This window comes from Lepidochelys olivacea (assembly GCF_965140295.1).
Source record: "Lepidochelys olivacea isolate rLepOli2 genome assembly, chromosome: 5".
Lineage (NCBI taxonomy): Eukaryota > Metazoa > Chordata > Testudines > Cheloniidae > Lepidochelys > Lepidochelys olivacea.
Window position 1 is genome coordinate 135,769,016 of NC_140415.1, and position 18,087 is coordinate 135,787,102.

Consider the following 18,087-nt stretch of genomic DNA (forward strand, 5'->3'; position numbering starts at 1 on the left):
CTGTTTCCATGCTGATGACTCTTGTTAAAAAAAATGTGTTAATTAAATTTGCGACTAATCTCCTTGGGGGAGAATTGTATGTCTCCTGCTCTGTTTTACCCACGTTATACCATATAGACTCATAGACTTTAAGGTCAGAAGGGACCATTATGATCATCTAGTCTGACCTCCTGCACAACGTAGGCCACAGAATCTCACCCACCCATTCCTGTAACAAACCTCTAAACTATGTCTGAGCTATTGAAGTCCTCAACTCGTGGTTTAAAGACTTCAAGGTGCAGAGAATCCTCCAGCAAGTGGTCTGTGCCCCACGTTGCACAGGAAGGCGAAAAACCCGCAGGGCCGCTGCCAATCTGCCCTGGAGGAAAATTCCTTCCCGACCCCAAATATGGCAATCAGCTGAACCCTGAGCATATGGGCAAGACTCACCAGCCAGATACCCAGGAAAGAATTCTCTGTAGTAACTCAGATCCCACCCTGTCTAGCATCCCATCACAGGCCATTAGGCATATTTACCGCTAATAGTCAAAGATCAATTAATTGCCAAAATTAGACTATCCCATTGTACCATCTCTTCCATAAACTTGTCAAGCTTAGTCTTGAAGCCAGATAGGTCTTTTGCCCCCACTGCTTCCTTTGAAAGGCTGTTCCAGAACTTCACTCCTCTGATGGTTAGAAACCTTCATCTAATTTCAAGTCTAAACTTCCTGATGGCCAGTTTATATCCATTTGTTCTTGTGTCCACATTGGTACTGAGCTTAAATAATTCCTCTCCCTCCCTGGTATTTATCCCTCTGATATATTATAGAGAGCAATCATATCTCCCCTCAGCCTTCTTTTGGTTAGGCTAAACAAGCCAAGCTCCTTGAGTCTCCTTTCATAAGACAGGTTTTCCATTCCAAGGATCATCCTAGTAGCCCTTCTCTGTACCTGTTCCAGTTTGAATTCATCCTTCTTAAACATGGGAGACCAGAACTGTGCACAATATTCCAGATGAGGTCTCACCAGTGCCTTGTATAACGGTACTAACACCTCCTTATCTCTACTGGAAATACCTCGTCTGATGTATCCCAAGACCACATTAGCTTTTTTCACGGCCATATCACAGTGGTGGCTCATAGTCATCCTGTGATCAACCAATGCTCTGAGGTCCTTCTCCTCCTCTGTTACTTCCAAGTAATGCGTCTCCAGTTTATAACAAAAATTCTTGTTATTAATCCTTAAATGCATGACCTTGCACTTTTCACTATTAAATTTCATCTTATTACTATTACTCCAGTTTACAAGGTCATCCAGATCTTCCTGTGTGACCTGCATCCCTAGCCCTAACATGATATTTCATATCAGTCTTGGATGATGACCCAGCACATGTTCATTTAAGAACAATTTCACTGTAGATTTGACAAAATGCAAAGAAGGTACCAATATGAGATTTCTAAAGATAGATACAGCACTTGACCCAAGATTTAAGAATTTGAAATGCCTTCCAAACTCTGAGATGGACGAGGTGTGGAGCATGCTTTCAGAAGCCTTAAAAGAGCAACACTCCAATGCGGAAACTACAGAACCTGAACCACCAAAAAAGAAAATCAACCTTCTGCTGGAGGCATCTGACTCAAATAATGAAAATTAACATGTCAGTCTGAACTACTTTGGATTGTTATTGAGCAGAACCCATCGTTAACATGAACGCATGTCCCCTGGAATGGTGGTTGAAGCATGAAGGATCCTATGATTCTTCTTCGAGTGATTGCTCGTGTGTATTCCACAATAGGTGTGCGTGCTTGCCATGTGCACTGGTGCCGGCAGTTTTTCCCCTAGCAGTACCCATGGCGGGGAGCGTCCCCGCAACCCCTGGAGTGGTGCCTGCCTGGCGCGGTATAAGGTGAGCTGCACGCTCCCCCCACCCTCAGTTCCTTCTTGCCGCCAGTGAAGGTGCGTTGGAACTGCTCTGCTCCAGCTTTGCTGTAGCTCGTCCCCAGAACTGTTTGTTTGTTCAATGTTAGTACCTGTAGTTAGTTAGTTGTCTGTTTAGTTTAGTCAGTGAGCCCAGGCCGGGGCATGCCCCGCTCCCCGGGATTTAAGTTGTGTGGCTCTTGTAGGCGTTCTGTGCCAAGAAGTGACCGCACACAGACTGTTTGCGCTGTTTGGGAGAAACCCATATCAGCGAAAGGTGCAAGATTTGCAAGTCGTTTAAGCCTCAGACCAAAAGAGAAAGGGTCATTAGGCTCCGGGCCGTCCTGATGGAGTCAGTGCTTGACCCCGGCACGCCGCTCCAAACTGGGAACCGGCACTGCGGCGTCGGTGCGCGGCAACCCTCCAGTGCCATCAACCAGTCGGCACCGCTCCCTGTCCACGGGGCATGCCAAGAGCGCCAGGAAGACTCCCTCTTCGCAGCAGCACTGAGGGAAGTGTGGGACAGAGGCTAGGCCCATGTCGGGCCATCCTTGATCACCACCGGGCCCCAGGCCTTTGACTCATGTTGTATGGAGTAGCCTGGCCCCTTCGGAGCAGGCCTCTCCAGATGTCCAGATGCCATCCATGCCTGAAGCCCTCCAGGCAGCCCGGGACATTATGTCCATGCTGCTGCCCGGTGCGCCGCCGATGTTGGCCCCACGCTCCAGAGGCAAGCCGCCGCTGGGATCTCCGCAGTCGCCTCTGGCCCGGTACCGGTCTCGGTCGAGGGAACATTCCCGACACTGCCCAGCGACCGCTCGGGGCAGAGTCCATGTGGATCGCCCTTGATGCCGACCAGACTCTCTGGCTGGGTTCCGTCTGGCTGGGACTCTTGACACCGCTCGTCCTCAAGGAGCGAATATCGATGGGACCGTGGTGGGCGTCGCCAACGGTCCTCGTCTTGGAGAGGGCACCACAGTTGATCATGGCACGGTTGTCGACGCTGTTCCCGCTCGGACTCTTGCTCCAAGTCTCCGCCAAGACATCGCAGCCCCAGGCGTCGATTGCCGGCATGTCGCCGTCGCGGGTCTGCCCATTGAGGCCGTTCGCGGAGCAGCTGTTATTGTCGGTACCGGTTCTCCACGTCGAGATCGCGGTCCTGTGGCCATGGGAGATCCCAGCACCACCGCTCCTTCCGGTCCTGTGACGACAGCAGATCTTACGCCAGCCCGGTCTCGTCGTAGCCGTCCCTCGGTGGGCCAGGCCAGCCAACCCGAACAGCCGGCCCCGCCGGTGCCGCAGCAGGTGCAGTGGCACCGAGTGCCATGGCCGGCCCAATGGTACCCGTGGGCACCATGGCCTCTGGCACAGCCCCCGGTGGGAGCCCGCTCGGTGGCCAGAGCTTCGGAGGCACCGTCGGCCTCCCTCTCCAGACCCCCAAGAAAGGAGTCAATGGAATGTACATCCTTGGCACTTTGCCAGGTGGTGGACCCTCCGGTGCCGGATGATACCCAGAGCACAGCACTGGCTTCCTCGCCCCGCCCACAGAGGCAATTGCAGCCCCACGCGCGACCCCCCCCCCCCGCCTCCCGGCCCGCAGGAGGACTTCAGGGCCCATCAAGAACTCTTAAAGAGTGTGGCAGCAAGCCTCCACCTCCAGGCAGAGGAGATGGAGGAGCCCTCAGACTCCCTGTTTAACATGTTGTCACCGAGTAGGATGGCCTCGCCTCTCCATGAAGGGGTGGCTAAGATTTCAAATTCCCTGTGGCAAACACTGGCCTCATTGGCCCCCATCTCTAAAAAGGTGGAACGCAAGTCCTTTGTACCCACTAAAGGGCATGAGTACTTGTATACCCACCTGGCATCCAAGTCCCTGGTGGTCGAGACAGTCCTCCACTGGGAATGGCAGGGTCAGCTTCCAGTTACAAGGCGCAAACCATCAGGCTCTCCTGGATGGTACAAATTCAATCTGTGGGGCTCCCTGCCCAAGTTTGAGGACTCCCTCCAGGAGCGTAATAGGAAGGAGTTCAAGGCACAAGTGGAGGAAAGGGCAGCCTCCGCAAAGGCATCCCTGCAGGCAGCCTCGGATGAGACGGGCGTCATGGCTCCTGCTCTCTGGGCTGTCCAGCGAGGCGCAGTCTCCCACATAGGATCTCCCGTCTGATGGGAAAGCTCTGTTTGCGGAGGAAACAGAGTCAAGGCTGCATGGCATGAAAGACTCCCGCACGACCCTCCAGACTCTGAGAGAGACTAAGAAGACTGGGACAAGAGCAAGTAGGACAGAGTGCGTGCAGATTATCCTCCTTCTAACCTCATGAAGATTCTCTGGAAAAGATAATACAAACCAAGGCTATTATCCTTTCCACACATCCTTCCTATGTCACGATTCCGGCAAAACCAAAGTTCAAGCCGCAGCAGACTCCCACCCAGGCCGCCCTCTTGAAGTATGAGGCTGCCCATAAGAAGCAGCGGGACTATAAGAGATGCCCTCAGAGGCAGTCTCGGCCTGCCCCCCAGCCCGGGTCCTCCAAGGGCAAGCAGGCGGGGAAAAGGCGTTTTTGACGGGATGCTCGGCGACACCCCACCAGTCCTCACCAGTGTTCCAATAAAGCTACCCTTCTCCAACCGGTTGTGTGCTTTCCTTCCAGAATGGTCGTGGCTAACCTCAGACCGATGGGTCCTCAACACCATCTCCCGGCGTTACACCCTCCAGTTTACTTCCTCCACGCCCAACCGCCCCCGTCCCTATTGGGGGACCCCTCGCACGAAGCTCTGCTCGAGCAGGAGGTGGGGCGGCTCCTAGGACTAGGAGCGATAGAGGCAGTGCCCAAGGAGTTCATGGGCAAGGGGTATGACTCCTGTTGTTTCCTTATCCCGAAGGCCAAAGGGGGGCTCAGGCCCATCCTGGACCTGCGAGATCTGAACCAGTACATGGTGAAACTCAAGTTCCTCATGGTCTCCCTGGCCTCCATCATCCCCTCCCTGGATCCCCGGGTCTGGTACGCTGCCCTCGATCTACAGGACGTGTACTTCCACATCCACATATTCAAGGGGCACAGGCGCTTCCTCCATTTCATAGTGGAACAGAATCATTACCAATTCACGGTCCTCCCATTTGGTCTGTCCACTGCCCCCAGGGTGTTTACAAAATGCATGTTGATGGCAGCGGCCTACCTCAGACGGCGGGGTGGGGAGGGGGTCCAGATATTTCCCTGTCTGGACAATTGGCTTGTCAAGGGCACCTCCCGGTTGCAGGTGAGGGATCATGTGGCGCTCCTCCTGTTCACGTGCACCGCCTTGGGCCTGTTGGTAAACAGCACCAAATCCATGTTAGTCCCGGTCCAATGCATAGAGTTTATCAGGGCGCTCCTGGACGCTGTGTCGGCCAGGGTGTCTCTCCCGCCAGACAGATTTGAGACCCTGAAAAGTCTCATTGATTCGGTCACAAGGTTCCTGGTGACAACAGCCAGGGTTTGCCTGCAACTCGTAGGTCACATGTCAATGTGCATGTACATGGTCTGTCACGCCAGACTCAGGATGAGGCCCCTCCAGCTCTGGTTGGCCTCGAAGTTCTCTCAGGCCATAGACAGGATGGACAAGGTCCTCACCGTGCCGGACTCTGTGATCACCTCCCGACAAAGTGAGCACTGTACACTTTGTAGTCTGTGTTGTCATTGAAATCAATATATTTGAATATGTAGAAAACATCCAAAATATTTTAATAAATGGTATTCTATTATTGTTAGACAGTATGATTAATCACACTGTTTTTAATTGCTTGACAGCCCTAGTTTGTATTTTTTTCTGGTTTGCCGTGCGAATGTGAATGTTTGAGAAAATCTCACCAGTTGCGTCAGTAGTTGACTCCTCTGATTTAGTGGTCTCCTGTGAGGAATTGCAGAGGGAAATAAGGAAACCCTTTTTATCTAAGGTCTGTGTCCAGGATTATTGTTCAGGCTCCTGACTAATTTTTCAGAAGGCTGAGTATGATTTTTCTCCCTTTAAAGTCACTAGGAACTGCTGGTTTGCTCAGCACTTCTGAGAATCAGGCCACTTCTTTAGATACCTGAACATGGAGTGTGGAGTCTCATTTTGAAAATCTCAGCCTTAAATCTTTGTTTGGGAACCTAAACAAACGGCTTACTTTTCAAAAGTGCCAAGCACGCAGCAGTTCAGACTAAGGAGTTAGGAGATTAACGTTAGGCTCCCATTTAAAAAAAAAAAGCTTGGCCTGTGATTTTCATGCAAACTGTTACAGTAATATCCTGAGCACTCGTCGTCTTATCAGAAGTGTCTGAGCCCTCCTGCCTGAGGCGCTCCAGTTGTCTGAAAAATTAAAAATCATCTTGAAATGGAGTCTACCTGTTGCCTGGTATCACTTGTAGAGTAGAAGTTTTATGTTTCCCTGGGGAGAGGATAAGAGAACAAATCATGTGTGATGGATATTAATCCACTTCATGAGTCCTTTCCAGTTGTGCCAGATGATGAAAGGATAAGGAACTACATAGAAGAAAGAGTACCAGTAATCATAAAGTGTGGATTTTTGTGCATGGTACAGCAACTCGTCATTTAACGTTGTCCGGGTTAATGTTTCCTCATTACGTTGCTGATCTATGAGGGAACAAGGTCATTTAAAGTTGTGCAATGCTCCATTGTAGTGTCTTTGGCAGCTGCCTGCTTTGTCCACTGCTTGCAGGATTCTCTGGAAGAGCAGCCCCGCCTTGTGGGGATTAGAACCAGGGGGGCTGGCAGCTCCCCTCCCCCCCCCCCGCATGAGCGCCCCTAATTTCCCTCTAAGGTCTGTGGCTGGGCAGCTGCCCAGCAGCAGTTCAGCTGTCCCTCCCGCCACCACCCTGCTGCTCCTGCCCTGCCCTCTGCCTGGGAGCTGCTCCCAGGAGCTTCCTGCTTGCTGGGGGAGAGGGGTGCCGATATCAGGATGTCACCCTGCTCCTGCCCACCCACTCTGTACCCCCTCTCCACAAAGCAGAGGATGGGAACTGGGCTTGGGACAGAAAGGAGGTAACTTGCTGGAAGCTGTTGCTTCCTGTCTGAGTTGGCTGATCTGCTTAAAAGGGCAATGTACTTGAAGTGGCGTCAGCATACTTAAAGGGGCAATGCATGTCTCTCTCTCTCTCACTCATGCCCGAACACCCCAGCACTTTGGAAAGTCGGCACCTATGCAGCCGTGCATGTGCTGTCAGGAGGAGGGAGTGGTGCGCTCCAGCTGGATAGCGTGAGCTCATCGTCATGTTCAGTTTTTTGAGGGAAGAGTTTGCAGCTACTGTCCTGCATCTGTTGTGTTTCCTCCCTCCTGCCTCAGTCCATGCTGCCTTGTAGAGTGTGAGGCTACATTAACAACAGCGTATTAACCCTTGAGGGCTCAGCCCAGTGCTAGTTCATCATTTAGCAGCAAGGCATTCCCTGGGAAATATCCCACCCCTTTACTCCACCACCTCAACCAAGCTTCACAATCATTCATTGCTGTGTACAATATTAAACTGTGCTTAAAATTGCTTAAAGCTTAGTGTATATGTATATAATGTCTTTTGTCTGGTGAAAAACATTTCTCTGGAACCTAACCCCCCTATTTACATTAATTCTTATGGGGAAATTGGAATCGCTTAACATCGTTTCGCTTAAAGTCTCATTTTTCAGGAACATTACAATGCTAAGTGAGGGGTTACTGTATGTATCTTCTGACATGAGTATTTGTGCTGGGCTGTGACTTGGGATCCAACTAGCGTTTATAGTGCATATTTCTTCTTAGAGAAGAAGACTTCACAAAGACTATGTACCCATCTCCAGTTAGCAGCAACGTCCAGCTACAACAGTGTCCTGATCAGAAAAAAGTAGACCTTATCTGTGATGCAATGAGAGCTGCCATGGAAAACATCAATCCTCAAAAGTAAGTGAAATGCCATCTGCAATTTAGAACAGAACAGTAATAGAAAGTCATTTTTTAGAGCTGGCTAAAAAGTAAGAAAAAGGCTTTTAATTTCAGAGGATTGGAAGTGAAGCCCTATTTTTCTTTAAAAAAACATTCTGAAAATGTAAGTCATTTTTCACTTACTGACAACTAGCTTTTGATGAATGAAAAACTGAATTTTTTCAGAAATTTTATTTAAAACTTTTAACAAAAAATCAAAATTTTTGACAGAGTGGGGAAAATGTTTCGGTGAAAGATTTTACTTCGGGGAAAAAAGGCTGTTTTTCCACAATAAACGTCGTTTTTTACCAAAAAAAATGTTGACTAGCTTTAGTGACTTGCACTTAGCTCTGTCGCCCAAAGGTAAAGGCTCGTGGGGTGAGGAAGCTAGTTCTCTGTTTTAATTAAGGCAAATCATCAGTGTTTATACATGTACTATATCCCAGGGATCATCCCAGGCAAAATGTTCCTCCTTGATATGTTCTTCACCCTTTTTTCTTTCCAAATAAAAAAACAAAATCCCCAAATCCCAGCCCTTCCATTAAAGCAAAGACTACCCTAAAATACTCAATGATAGAACTTAAAAAATACAGTAGAACCTCAGAGTTAAGAGCATCTTGGGGATTGAGGTTGTTCGTAACTCTGAACAAAATGTTATGGTGGTTTATTCAGAAGTTTACAGCTGAACATTGACTTAATACAGCTTTGAAACTTTACTATGCAGAAGAAAAATGGTGCTTTTAACCATCTTACTTTAAATGAAACAAGCACAGAAACAGTTTCCTTAACCGTGTCAAATCTTCTTTTAAACTTTCCCTTTGTTTTTTTTTTTAGTAGCTTACCTTTAACACAGTACTGTATGGTATTTGTTTTTTGTTGTTGTTGTTTTTTTGGTCTTTGCTGCTGGCTGGCTGTGTACTTTTGGTTCCAAGTGAGGTGTGTGGTTGACTGGTAACTCTGGTGTTCATAACTCTGCGTTTCTATTGTAGATTGTTGATCTTCTCCTTCTGATTGGTTTCTTGCTTTGTTTCTTGTTGTCTGTTTCCCTCAGATACTGTCTTTCAATACTGACATCCCATGTGAAGAAAAGCACCCCAGAACTGGAAATTGCCCTCCAAAAAGTGCACGAGCTGCGAGGTACAGTGCTCCTAGTTCAGATGGCAACTAAAGGGCTGCACACCTGGGGAGAGAACTACTTAACGTTATTTATCCTGATTTTTTACTCTGAACAACAGAAATTTGTCCAGGCCTCACAAAGTTCAGTTCAGAGTCTGTGAAGTTAGCTGTCACAATGAAATAGCACTGGATAGCACAGAAGAGACAGAGTCACACGTGGTTACTGTTGCCTGCTGTTGTGATCATTATTCTGCAGTCAGGGATTGGTTAATCATGTCCGTGAATGAGCTTGGGTGTTTTAGCTGCCTCCTTGAGCCCTGTTTTTTGCACGGGTGTTCTGTGAGCCCCGTGCCTGTTTGCTGGTCACTCAGTCTGGCACACTTGACGGTCATTCTGCAGTGATATAGGCAGGATGCAAGTTTTGTTGTCCCTTGCTTCAGGCCAGGCCCTGAAGACTGCTATGCTGTTGTTCAGGTTACTACGTGAATAACTGAGGCAGGCATCCCCAGCATCCCCTCTTTCAAGCACAAAACTGAATGAATCCTTAGAGCAGGGGGACTGCCAGTCTGCCTCTGAAATCAGACCATGCTGTTTCTAGTGAGCTAAGTGAGCGTGCGTTCTTGTTGTGTGCCTGGAGCTCACGGGAACAGCCTTCGATTGGTGCAAGGTACAAGTGATTTTTGATGGCTCTGTTTCCTACGATTACAGAGACTGTTTCACCAGCAGCTGAGGGGGTGACTGCAGAGGCAGCGCTGAAGTATCTGCTCTTCCTGGTTGACGTCAATGAACTGTACGATCACTCCTTGGGCACATACGACTTTGATCTGGTTGTCATGGTGGCAGAGAAGTCTCAGAAGGTCATTGTGACACTACTTGTCCTTACCGCTTTCTGATTTTCAAAACAAAATTACCAAAGTTTCAAAGGTGGATCAGTTGACACTTCATTTCCAAACCATAACTCTGTACCAGTCCAGACACCCATCTTCCCGCACTAAAGTACAAGTGCCCTCACGGGCTAGCCTTCCAGCCCCTGACTGTCACATCAGCACTGTTCGGGAAATCACCCACTCAAGTTTGGGGAATACAGTCTCCCTGGGGCAAGAGTGCTCTGTCCTTAGAGTGCAGAGTTAATGGGGTGCTGAGTTTGTGCCACTAGTGAGGGGTGCATCTCTGGAGGGAGGTGTAGAAATCTTGGCTTTCCACTTCTGTGCTTTTGAGGTGATCAGGTACATGGTGTGCAGTGACCTTAGCTGAGTGACAGCATGTATGCGTGTGAATTTTCCAGTTGGGTTTAGTTTAGGAGAGGCTCTCCATGGGATACCCATCCAGATTAGGACTCTGTTTCTGAACTGGCTGGTACTTCACAGAGATCCCCAACTGCAGGGAAGGAGCTGCCACTGGCCCTCAAGTAAAACACTGTTTATAGTGTTAGGGGTTTCTTCTCAACCATTAAGGCGGGAAACACTTTTTTAAAACGAAATGTGAGATTCTGGAATATCCACTTGTTGGCAAAAAGTCAGACGAAACAGAGAAGGAAACAGTTTTGATGAATGTTGTCAGGACATCAAAAATTAACACAATCATAAACTGAAAAAAGAGCTGTCCTTAGTCTGTCCATGAAATGCTGCTAAAATCCAAATGAGAGTTGATTTTCAAATCTCAAAGCCAGTAATGAACTAGCTAGAAGGGCCTAAAATCATAAACCAGTGGTTCTGAATTGGGGTTACGTGTACCCTTGGGGGTACGCAGAGGTCTTCCAGAGGATACATCAACTCATCTAGATATTTGCCTAGTTTTACAACAGGCTACATAAAAAGCATTAGCAAAGTCAGTGCAAACTAACATTTCATGTAGACAATGACTTGTTTATACTGCTCTATATACTGAAATGTAAATACAATATTTATATTACAGTCAATTTATTCTATAATTATATGGTAAAAATGAGAAAGTAAGCCATTTTTCAGTACTAGTGTGCTGTGACATTTTTGTATTTTTATGTCTGATCTTGTAAGCAAGTCGTTTTTAAGTTGAGCTGAAACTTGGGGGTACGCAAGACAAATCAGACTCTTGAAAGGGGTTCAATAGTCTGGAAAGGTTGAGAGCCACTGCTGTAAACCATCCAGAGGGAGTGATATTTAGTAACTCTCCAGCTAGCAGATTTGATTGGTAGTTCCAGCTTTCCTTGCTGATTATGGGCTGCATGTTGGGAGAGATGCAGTTGCCAGGATATTATTTGACTGAGCAGTTTGACATATAAGGGGCAATGCAGTTATCTGATGTGCTTTTCAGGACCCTAAGGAGTACCTGCCATTCTTAAACACCCTCCGGAAAATGGAAACCAACTATCAACACTACACTATAGACAAATATCTGAAAAGGTACAAGAAGGCACTCTGCCACCTCAGCAAATGTGGTAAGTGCCCTGCACGTATTGTGTCTCTGGGACATGATTCTCTGTTCTAGCATTTCACTTCCTTCTACAGAATAGGGTAAAAAGAAAATGAGTGTCCCAGAAAGTCAGTGTGGGATCCTTGTTTCGCTTTGTTGCTGTTGCACGGTTTAACTTCATTACTTGATTTTATACCTTGCTTTGGAAAGACACTTTTTATGAAGGGCTCCTTTGCTGAAGTACAAGTTCTGTCGTAAAAGTGGCTTGTAAAGGAAGCAAGTTGATCGTTAGGCTCTGTTTTGTTGTGGGCATGCAGAGATGGCATTGTGTGGCTGAAATAATGGCACGGTCATTAGTTCCTGCATCCTGAATGGCTCAGATCGCTTCATTGTTGTTCAGGTTGTGGCCAGGAAACAATCCTGGCTCCTATGACAAAAGGCTGTGGTGGGTCCAGGCCTGCATCCCCTGTCCTACAGAAGCTAAGCTGTAGCTCGGTGATACTCGGATCTTAGTGGTTCAGGAGCCAAATCAGTGATCAGCACAGGAATGTGAACTCTTTGTTCATTTACTGTAGTTCTGTAGATTCATATTTAAACAGTAGTACCGAGGACATATTTAACTTGTATGTATTTCTTACAGCAAAATGACTGAGCAAGTATTACTATTTTATGAACTACAATTGGTTAATACTAGGGCTGTCAATTAATCGCAGTTAACTCATGCGATTAACTCAAAAAAACTAATCGTGATTAAAAAAATTAATTGCACTGTTAATAGAATACTAATTGAACCTTATTAATATTTTGGATTTTTTCTACGTTTTCATATATACATTGTATTCTGTGTTGTAATTGAAATCAAAGTGTATGTTTTTTTATTACAAATATTTCCACTGCAAAAATGATAAAAGAAATAGTATGTTTCAGTTCACCTCATAAAAGTATTGGAGTGCAATCTCTTTTGTTGTAAAAGTGCAACTTACAAATGTAGATTTTTTTTTTGTTACATAACTGCACTCAAAAACAAAACAATGTACAACTTCAGAGCCTAGAAGTCCACTCAGTCCTACTTCTTGTTCAGCCAATCGCTAAGACAAACAAGTTTGTTTACATTGACAGGAGATAATGCTGCCCACTTCTTATTTACAATGTCACCACAAAATGAGAACAGGCATTTGCATGGCACTTTTGTAACTGCCACTGCAAGGTATTTATGTGCCAGATATGCTAAACATTCATATTCCCCTTCATGCTTTGGCCACCATTCCAGAGGACATGCTTCCATGCTGATGAAGCTCATTAAAAAAATGTGTTAATTAAATTTGTGACTGAATTCCTTGAGGGAGAATTGTATGTCCCCAGCTCTGTTTTACCCACATTATGCCATATATTTCATGTTACAGCAGTCTTGAATGATGACCCAGCACATGTTGTTCATTTCAAGAACAATTTCACTGCAGATGTCACAAAATGCAAAGAAGGTACTGTGATAGACCTAGGCCCGTTGGGTACAGTAGAGTAGAAGGCAGATATACTGGCCACTGGATAAGTAATTTTCTGTTCCCTGACTGACCAGAGCAGGGGCTGCTCCAGGCTAATGAGAACACCTGACTCCAATTAACCTGCAGAGAGTCAGGTGAGGCCATTAAGCTAATGTGAACACCTGACTCTAATTAAGGCCCCTCTGATACTCTAAAAGGGCTCACTCCTGTCAGGCCGAGGGGAGCCAGAGGAGAGGAAGTGCTGCTGAAGGGCTGGGTAATGAAGACAACCTCAAGCCGCTGGAAAGGGAGCCATATGGTAAGGGTGAAGATGGCATTAAGAGAGAGAAGCGGGAGAGCTGTGGGGAAGTGGCCCAGGGAAATGTAGCAACTCTGGCAGTGAAAGGTCGGCTGCTAACAGCTGCTGCCGTTAGGGTCCCTAGGCCGGAACCTGGAGTAGAGGACAAGCCCAGGTTTCCCCCAACCCGCCACTACAGAAACACCTCTTGGAAGGGGAAGACAGGCCCTTGTCAGGACAGGAGGCTAAACTGTTCAGGAATAAGCCCATAGGGACAACAGAGACTGTGGGAGTTCTCTCACCAACCTCCTTGCTGGCTTATGATGAAAAGGGCTCAGTAGACTGTAACCCTGGCCCTAGACAGAGAAGGGCTACATGGAGCGTCGCAGTGAGCCTCTGGGGCTAGCATAAACTGCCTGGAAGTGCGGGACTCATGGGGACAAGGTCGGAACTCTGCCACAGTACCAATATGAGATTTGTAAAGATAGCTACAGCACTCGACCCAAGGTTTAAGAATCTGAAGTGCCTTCCAAAATCTGAGAGGGACGAGGTGTGGAGCATGCTTTCAGAAGTCTTAAAAGAGCAGCACTCCAATGCGGAAACTACAGAGCCTGAACCACCAAAAAAAAAAATCAGTCTTCTGCTGGGGGCATCTGACTCTCATAATGAAAATGAACATGCCTTGGTCCATACTGCTTTGGATTGTTATCGAGCAGAACCCGTCATCAGCATGGAAGCATGTCGTCTGGAATGGTGGTTGAAGCATGAAGGGACATACGAATCTTTAGCACATCTGGCATGTAAATATCTTGCGACGCTGGCTACAACAGTGCCGTGAGAATGCCTGTTCTCACTTTCAGGTGATGTTGTAAACAAGCAGCGGGCAGCATTATCTCCTGCAAATGTAAGCAAACTTGTTTGAGTGATTGGGTGAACAAAAAGTAGAATTGAGTGGACTTGCAGGGTCTAAAATTTTACATTTTAAATGCATTTTTTGTACGTAATTTTACATTTGTAAATTCAACTTTCATGATCAAGAGATTGCACTACAGTATTTGTGTGAGGTGAATTGAATCACTCTTTCTTTTGGTTTTTTTACAGTGCTAATACTTGTAATCAAAAATAAATATAGAGTGAACACTGTGCACTTTGTATTCTGTGTTGTCATTGAAATCAGTATATTTGAAAATGTAGAAAACTCAAAAAATATTTAAATACATGGTATTCTATTATTGTTTAACAGTGCGATTAATTGTGATTAATTTTTTTAATTGTGTGATTAATTTTTTGACAGGCCTAGTTAATACCATGGTAAAAGCATCCTGATGGGTTAATAATTAAATTGCACAGTGTTCTAGTATTGTGTGTTGCAAAGAGCCCCTTGTGTATCGCAAGCCCCAGTCTGAGTATCACCGGTGTAGTTGGTAAGTTGTGCCAGGCCCCACAGCTCAACCAGCCAGCCTTTCCTGCAGTGCAAGTGAGCTGGTGAGAGTCATGACCCTGCCATGCTGTGTCTGTACCACCGGAGGACAGTGAATTGTTTCCCTCAGGTCCAGAGCACTTCTCTGAATTTCTGAACTTGGTGAAGGATCAGAAGTTGTATAACGAAGCCCTGAAGTTGTATCCACCTGATACTCCAGAACACAAGGTGTGTGACACGCGCTGTGAACCTAGGGAGTGGGTCTGCTGTGCTCATGAAAGGCTGGCCCCTGTTGGCTGCAAGGGGTTAATATGGAATGCTTGAAAGCAGGAACTCCTGTTCTTTGCACTGCACTTCCAAACTCTTTTTTTGTTTGATTTTTTTGGGGTTTTTTTTTGTTTGTTTAATGGTGAACGGCAGCTGCTCTTACTGCTGCTCGGTGGGTAGGGGAGGGGATGTTATTAATGAGAAGTGTCTGCAATGCTCCCCATCCCCCTTATTTTGGGGCAGGGGCAAGAGCTGCTGCTCAGGTCCCAATCCTGTGCAGCACTGCTGTTCCTTCACCCCCCCCACCCCACCCTCCCGCATGTGTTCCCTGAGAGATCTCCCCATTGCCCTTCTGAAGTCACCTTGCAGCTTGTGCAATAACTGACCTATTATGGGCAGAAATCCTCAGCAGCGAGAGAACTGCTGCCCTGCAACCAAACCCAGGCCTTGGCCTCATGGGACCTTGCCATGGTGGGCTTCACACTGCCTGCATGGCAGCTGCCCTGAGAACCTATCCAGACCCAGGAGGTGCAAAGCAATATGCATGTGTGCATGCCTGTGAGCTCTCGTCACGTGTGAGAGAGAGAGAGACAGCGCTTGTGTGTGCTTGTGCCCTGGGACGTTGGTCAGGGCAGTCTCTAAGCCCTGAGGCTCTGACCGGGAGCCAGCTGGCTACGGTTAGCTAAACCAGGACCAATTTCCTTGGCTCCTCTTCCTTCAGGCCTGCTGGTGATTCCATTGTTGTTGTTTGGTCTGACTCTCGCAGGCTGTCGGCAGTGCCTTTGGGGAGCACTTGAACCAGAAGCATCTGTATGAGCAGGCTGGACTGATCTTTGCCCGCTGCGGTGCATTTGAGAGAGCCCTCGATGCCTTTCTGAGCAGTGGCAGCTGGCAGCTGGCCCTTTGCATGGCCTCTCGGCTTGGTTACACGGCAGATCAGCTGGCTGGCCTTGCAAGGAGCCTGGCAGGTAAGAGTTGTTGGGTGCACATCACACAGGTGGCCATCTGTAGTCATTGGTTCAGTGTGGAACTTTCTGACCCTTCACTGGGAATGTCAGGTTCTTTTTGCAGCAAAAGCCTAGGTTTTTCAGCAGCCAAAACCCTCAGGGAAAAAGGACTGAGCATAGGGCTGAAATATTGCTAAGAGGTGCACCATGCCATGCCACAGCATCCTTACCCAGGCCTGGTGTGCTTAGCTGCCTAGGAGGCATGTAATTCATTGCATGAGCCAGGACCATCAAGGGGGAATACTCTTAAATACTCTACTAGCCTGAAGCAAACCGTTCCAGCGAGCTGTCTTCTGCATCCTCCTCTGGTGGAGGTGTGTTGAGCTTCTCTTCTGACACACTTTGCCAAAACCACTTAGTTTTCACACCGTTCTGTAACAGCGAAGCCCTGTGTCTCGTCCAGGCCTAGTGGCACTGGGCAGAGCTCTTGTGTGGCTCAGCACTATCCCCACGTACAGGACTGCTTGTGAGAGGAAAGGCTGTGGAAGGAAGCGTATTTGCTTGTTCTAGAACAGAGGTCCCCACAGTGTGGGGCGTGCCCCCCAAGTGAGGTGTAGAAGAACGTTGGGGGGGAGGGTTGCAGTGGGGCCTGAGCCAGCCTTATGGGCGGGGGGCGGAGCCCCATCCAGCCCTGCTCTGGTCCTGCGCCCAGCTGCCTCCACAGCTCCTGGCCCCATTCCCAGTCCCGGCCCCACACCAACCCCTAGCCTTGGCCACTGCCCATGGCTCTGTTCCTGGCCTGGAGCTGAAGGCCGGGGCAAGGTTGGGAGAGGAGCCTCACCAGGCCACGGGCCCAGCTGCCGGCTCCCACCGCAGCCTGGTTGCGGCTCCGACCACAGCCGCAGCCCCACTCCCAGCTGTGGCCCCACCCTCGGCTCCCTTACCCCTGTCCATGTCTCTGCCCCCAGCCATGGCCCTGCTCCCGGCTCGGGGGGGCCAGAGGGGGGCATGGACAGGGGTAAGGGTCCCTCAAAAATTTTGGGACCACTGTTCTAAAAATTGACCCAATAACACATCAGTGGGTTTAATAATCCCTGTACAATCTGCTCCCCCCAGTCCCCACTCACAATGTGACCAAAGTGACTCCCTTGCAGACCCCACCCTCCTCCAGGGCAGGTAAATGTAACTCAGTGTGTTGGGATACAGTGGGGTTGGCCCCAGCAGGGCGGCATGGCTCTGGTGCACCCTCCTCCCTGCTGGTTTGCCGGAAGCCCTTGGCTCCTGTGTGCCCGCTTTCTCATTGGTTGTTATTCCTGTAACTTAAATGGTGACTTAATGCAGCTCCCTACATAGGGAAGAGGATTGTGAGGGGGCGGGCTGTTCAGTCCAGCAAACAGAGGTCTGATAGATCCAGTGGTGGGAAGATGGAGCTGGACAAAGCTAGATGGGAAGTAAGGCATAAATTGTGAGCAGTGAGGGGAATTAACCATTGGAACAATTTTTTTCATAGATTCAATGCCAAACAGGACCACTGTCATCATCCAATCTGACCTCCTTACCAAAAGTCGTGCTGAGTGTTCCATTGCTGGCAGCTTTAAACCAAGAGCTTTTCTAAAAGAGATGCTCTAGTTCAGTTAGGAATTAATTAAGGAATTAATTCAGGGAAGTCCTATGGCCTGAGTTACACGGAAGGGCAGGCAGGATGATCACAGTGGCCCCTTTGGGCTTTAAAAATCTGACTCTTATTAGAAGCTGTTGGTTTTAAAACAGCTTTCTAAAAAGCTTACCTGGATAGTGCAGCACTGGGACCCAGGGGTCAGGGCAGCAGGCTGGGAGTCAGGAGACCTGGGTTCTGGTCCCTGCCCTGCCCTGCTGGGTGAGCCTGGGGAAGTCGTTTCTCGTCTCTTTCATTTCTTTTCCCTCTCTTTGTCTGTGCAGACTGCAGGCTGTTTGTGAAGCGCCAGACATCATGGGGCCCCAGTCTCAGTTGGGCTCTCTGGATTCTCTTGTCATGTACAAAAAGAACAAGGAGTACTTGTGGCACCTTAGAGACTAACAAATTTATTTGGGCATAAGCTTTCGTGGGCTAAAACCCACTTCATCAGATGCATGGAGTGGAAAATACAGTAGGAAGATATATGGCGAAGCTGCTGGGGAATTTTCATGGCACAGCTGCCTTTCCTTTCTCTCCTTTACACCCATTTCTGGTTTGAGAGATGAGCGCTCCTTGAGCAGAGAAGGGATGACTGTTCCTGCAGACCTCATGCTGGCAGTGGGAAGGCTGGGGCAAGTTCTGCATGAGCAAGATCTGTAAGGTCTGGCTCAAGTTTAAATAAAGGAAACCT

At 48.1% G+C, this 18,087-nt stretch overlaps 1 protein-coding gene across 2 annotated transcripts in view; it reads left to right on the forward strand.

Moving 5' to 3' along the window:
* ELP1 (elongator acetyltransferase complex subunit 1) overlaps positions 1–18,087 on the forward strand; it is a 106,612-nt gene that overhangs the window by 70,606 nt on the left and 17,919 nt on the right. For both annotated transcript variants that reach the window (XM_084628036.1, XM_084628037.1), the window contains exons 23-28: positions 7,664–7,801; positions 8,874–8,959; positions 9,647–9,795; positions 11,231–11,354; positions 14,659–14,756; positions 15,562–15,763. In XM_084628036.1, the coding sequence (XP_084484162.1) occupies positions 7,664–7,801; positions 8,874–8,959; positions 9,647–9,795; positions 11,231–11,354; positions 14,659–14,756; positions 15,562–15,763 (797 nt within the window). The remainder of the gene's footprint in view (positions 1–7,663; positions 7,802–8,873; positions 8,960–9,646; positions 9,796–11,230; positions 11,355–14,658; positions 14,757–15,561; positions 15,764–18,087) is intronic.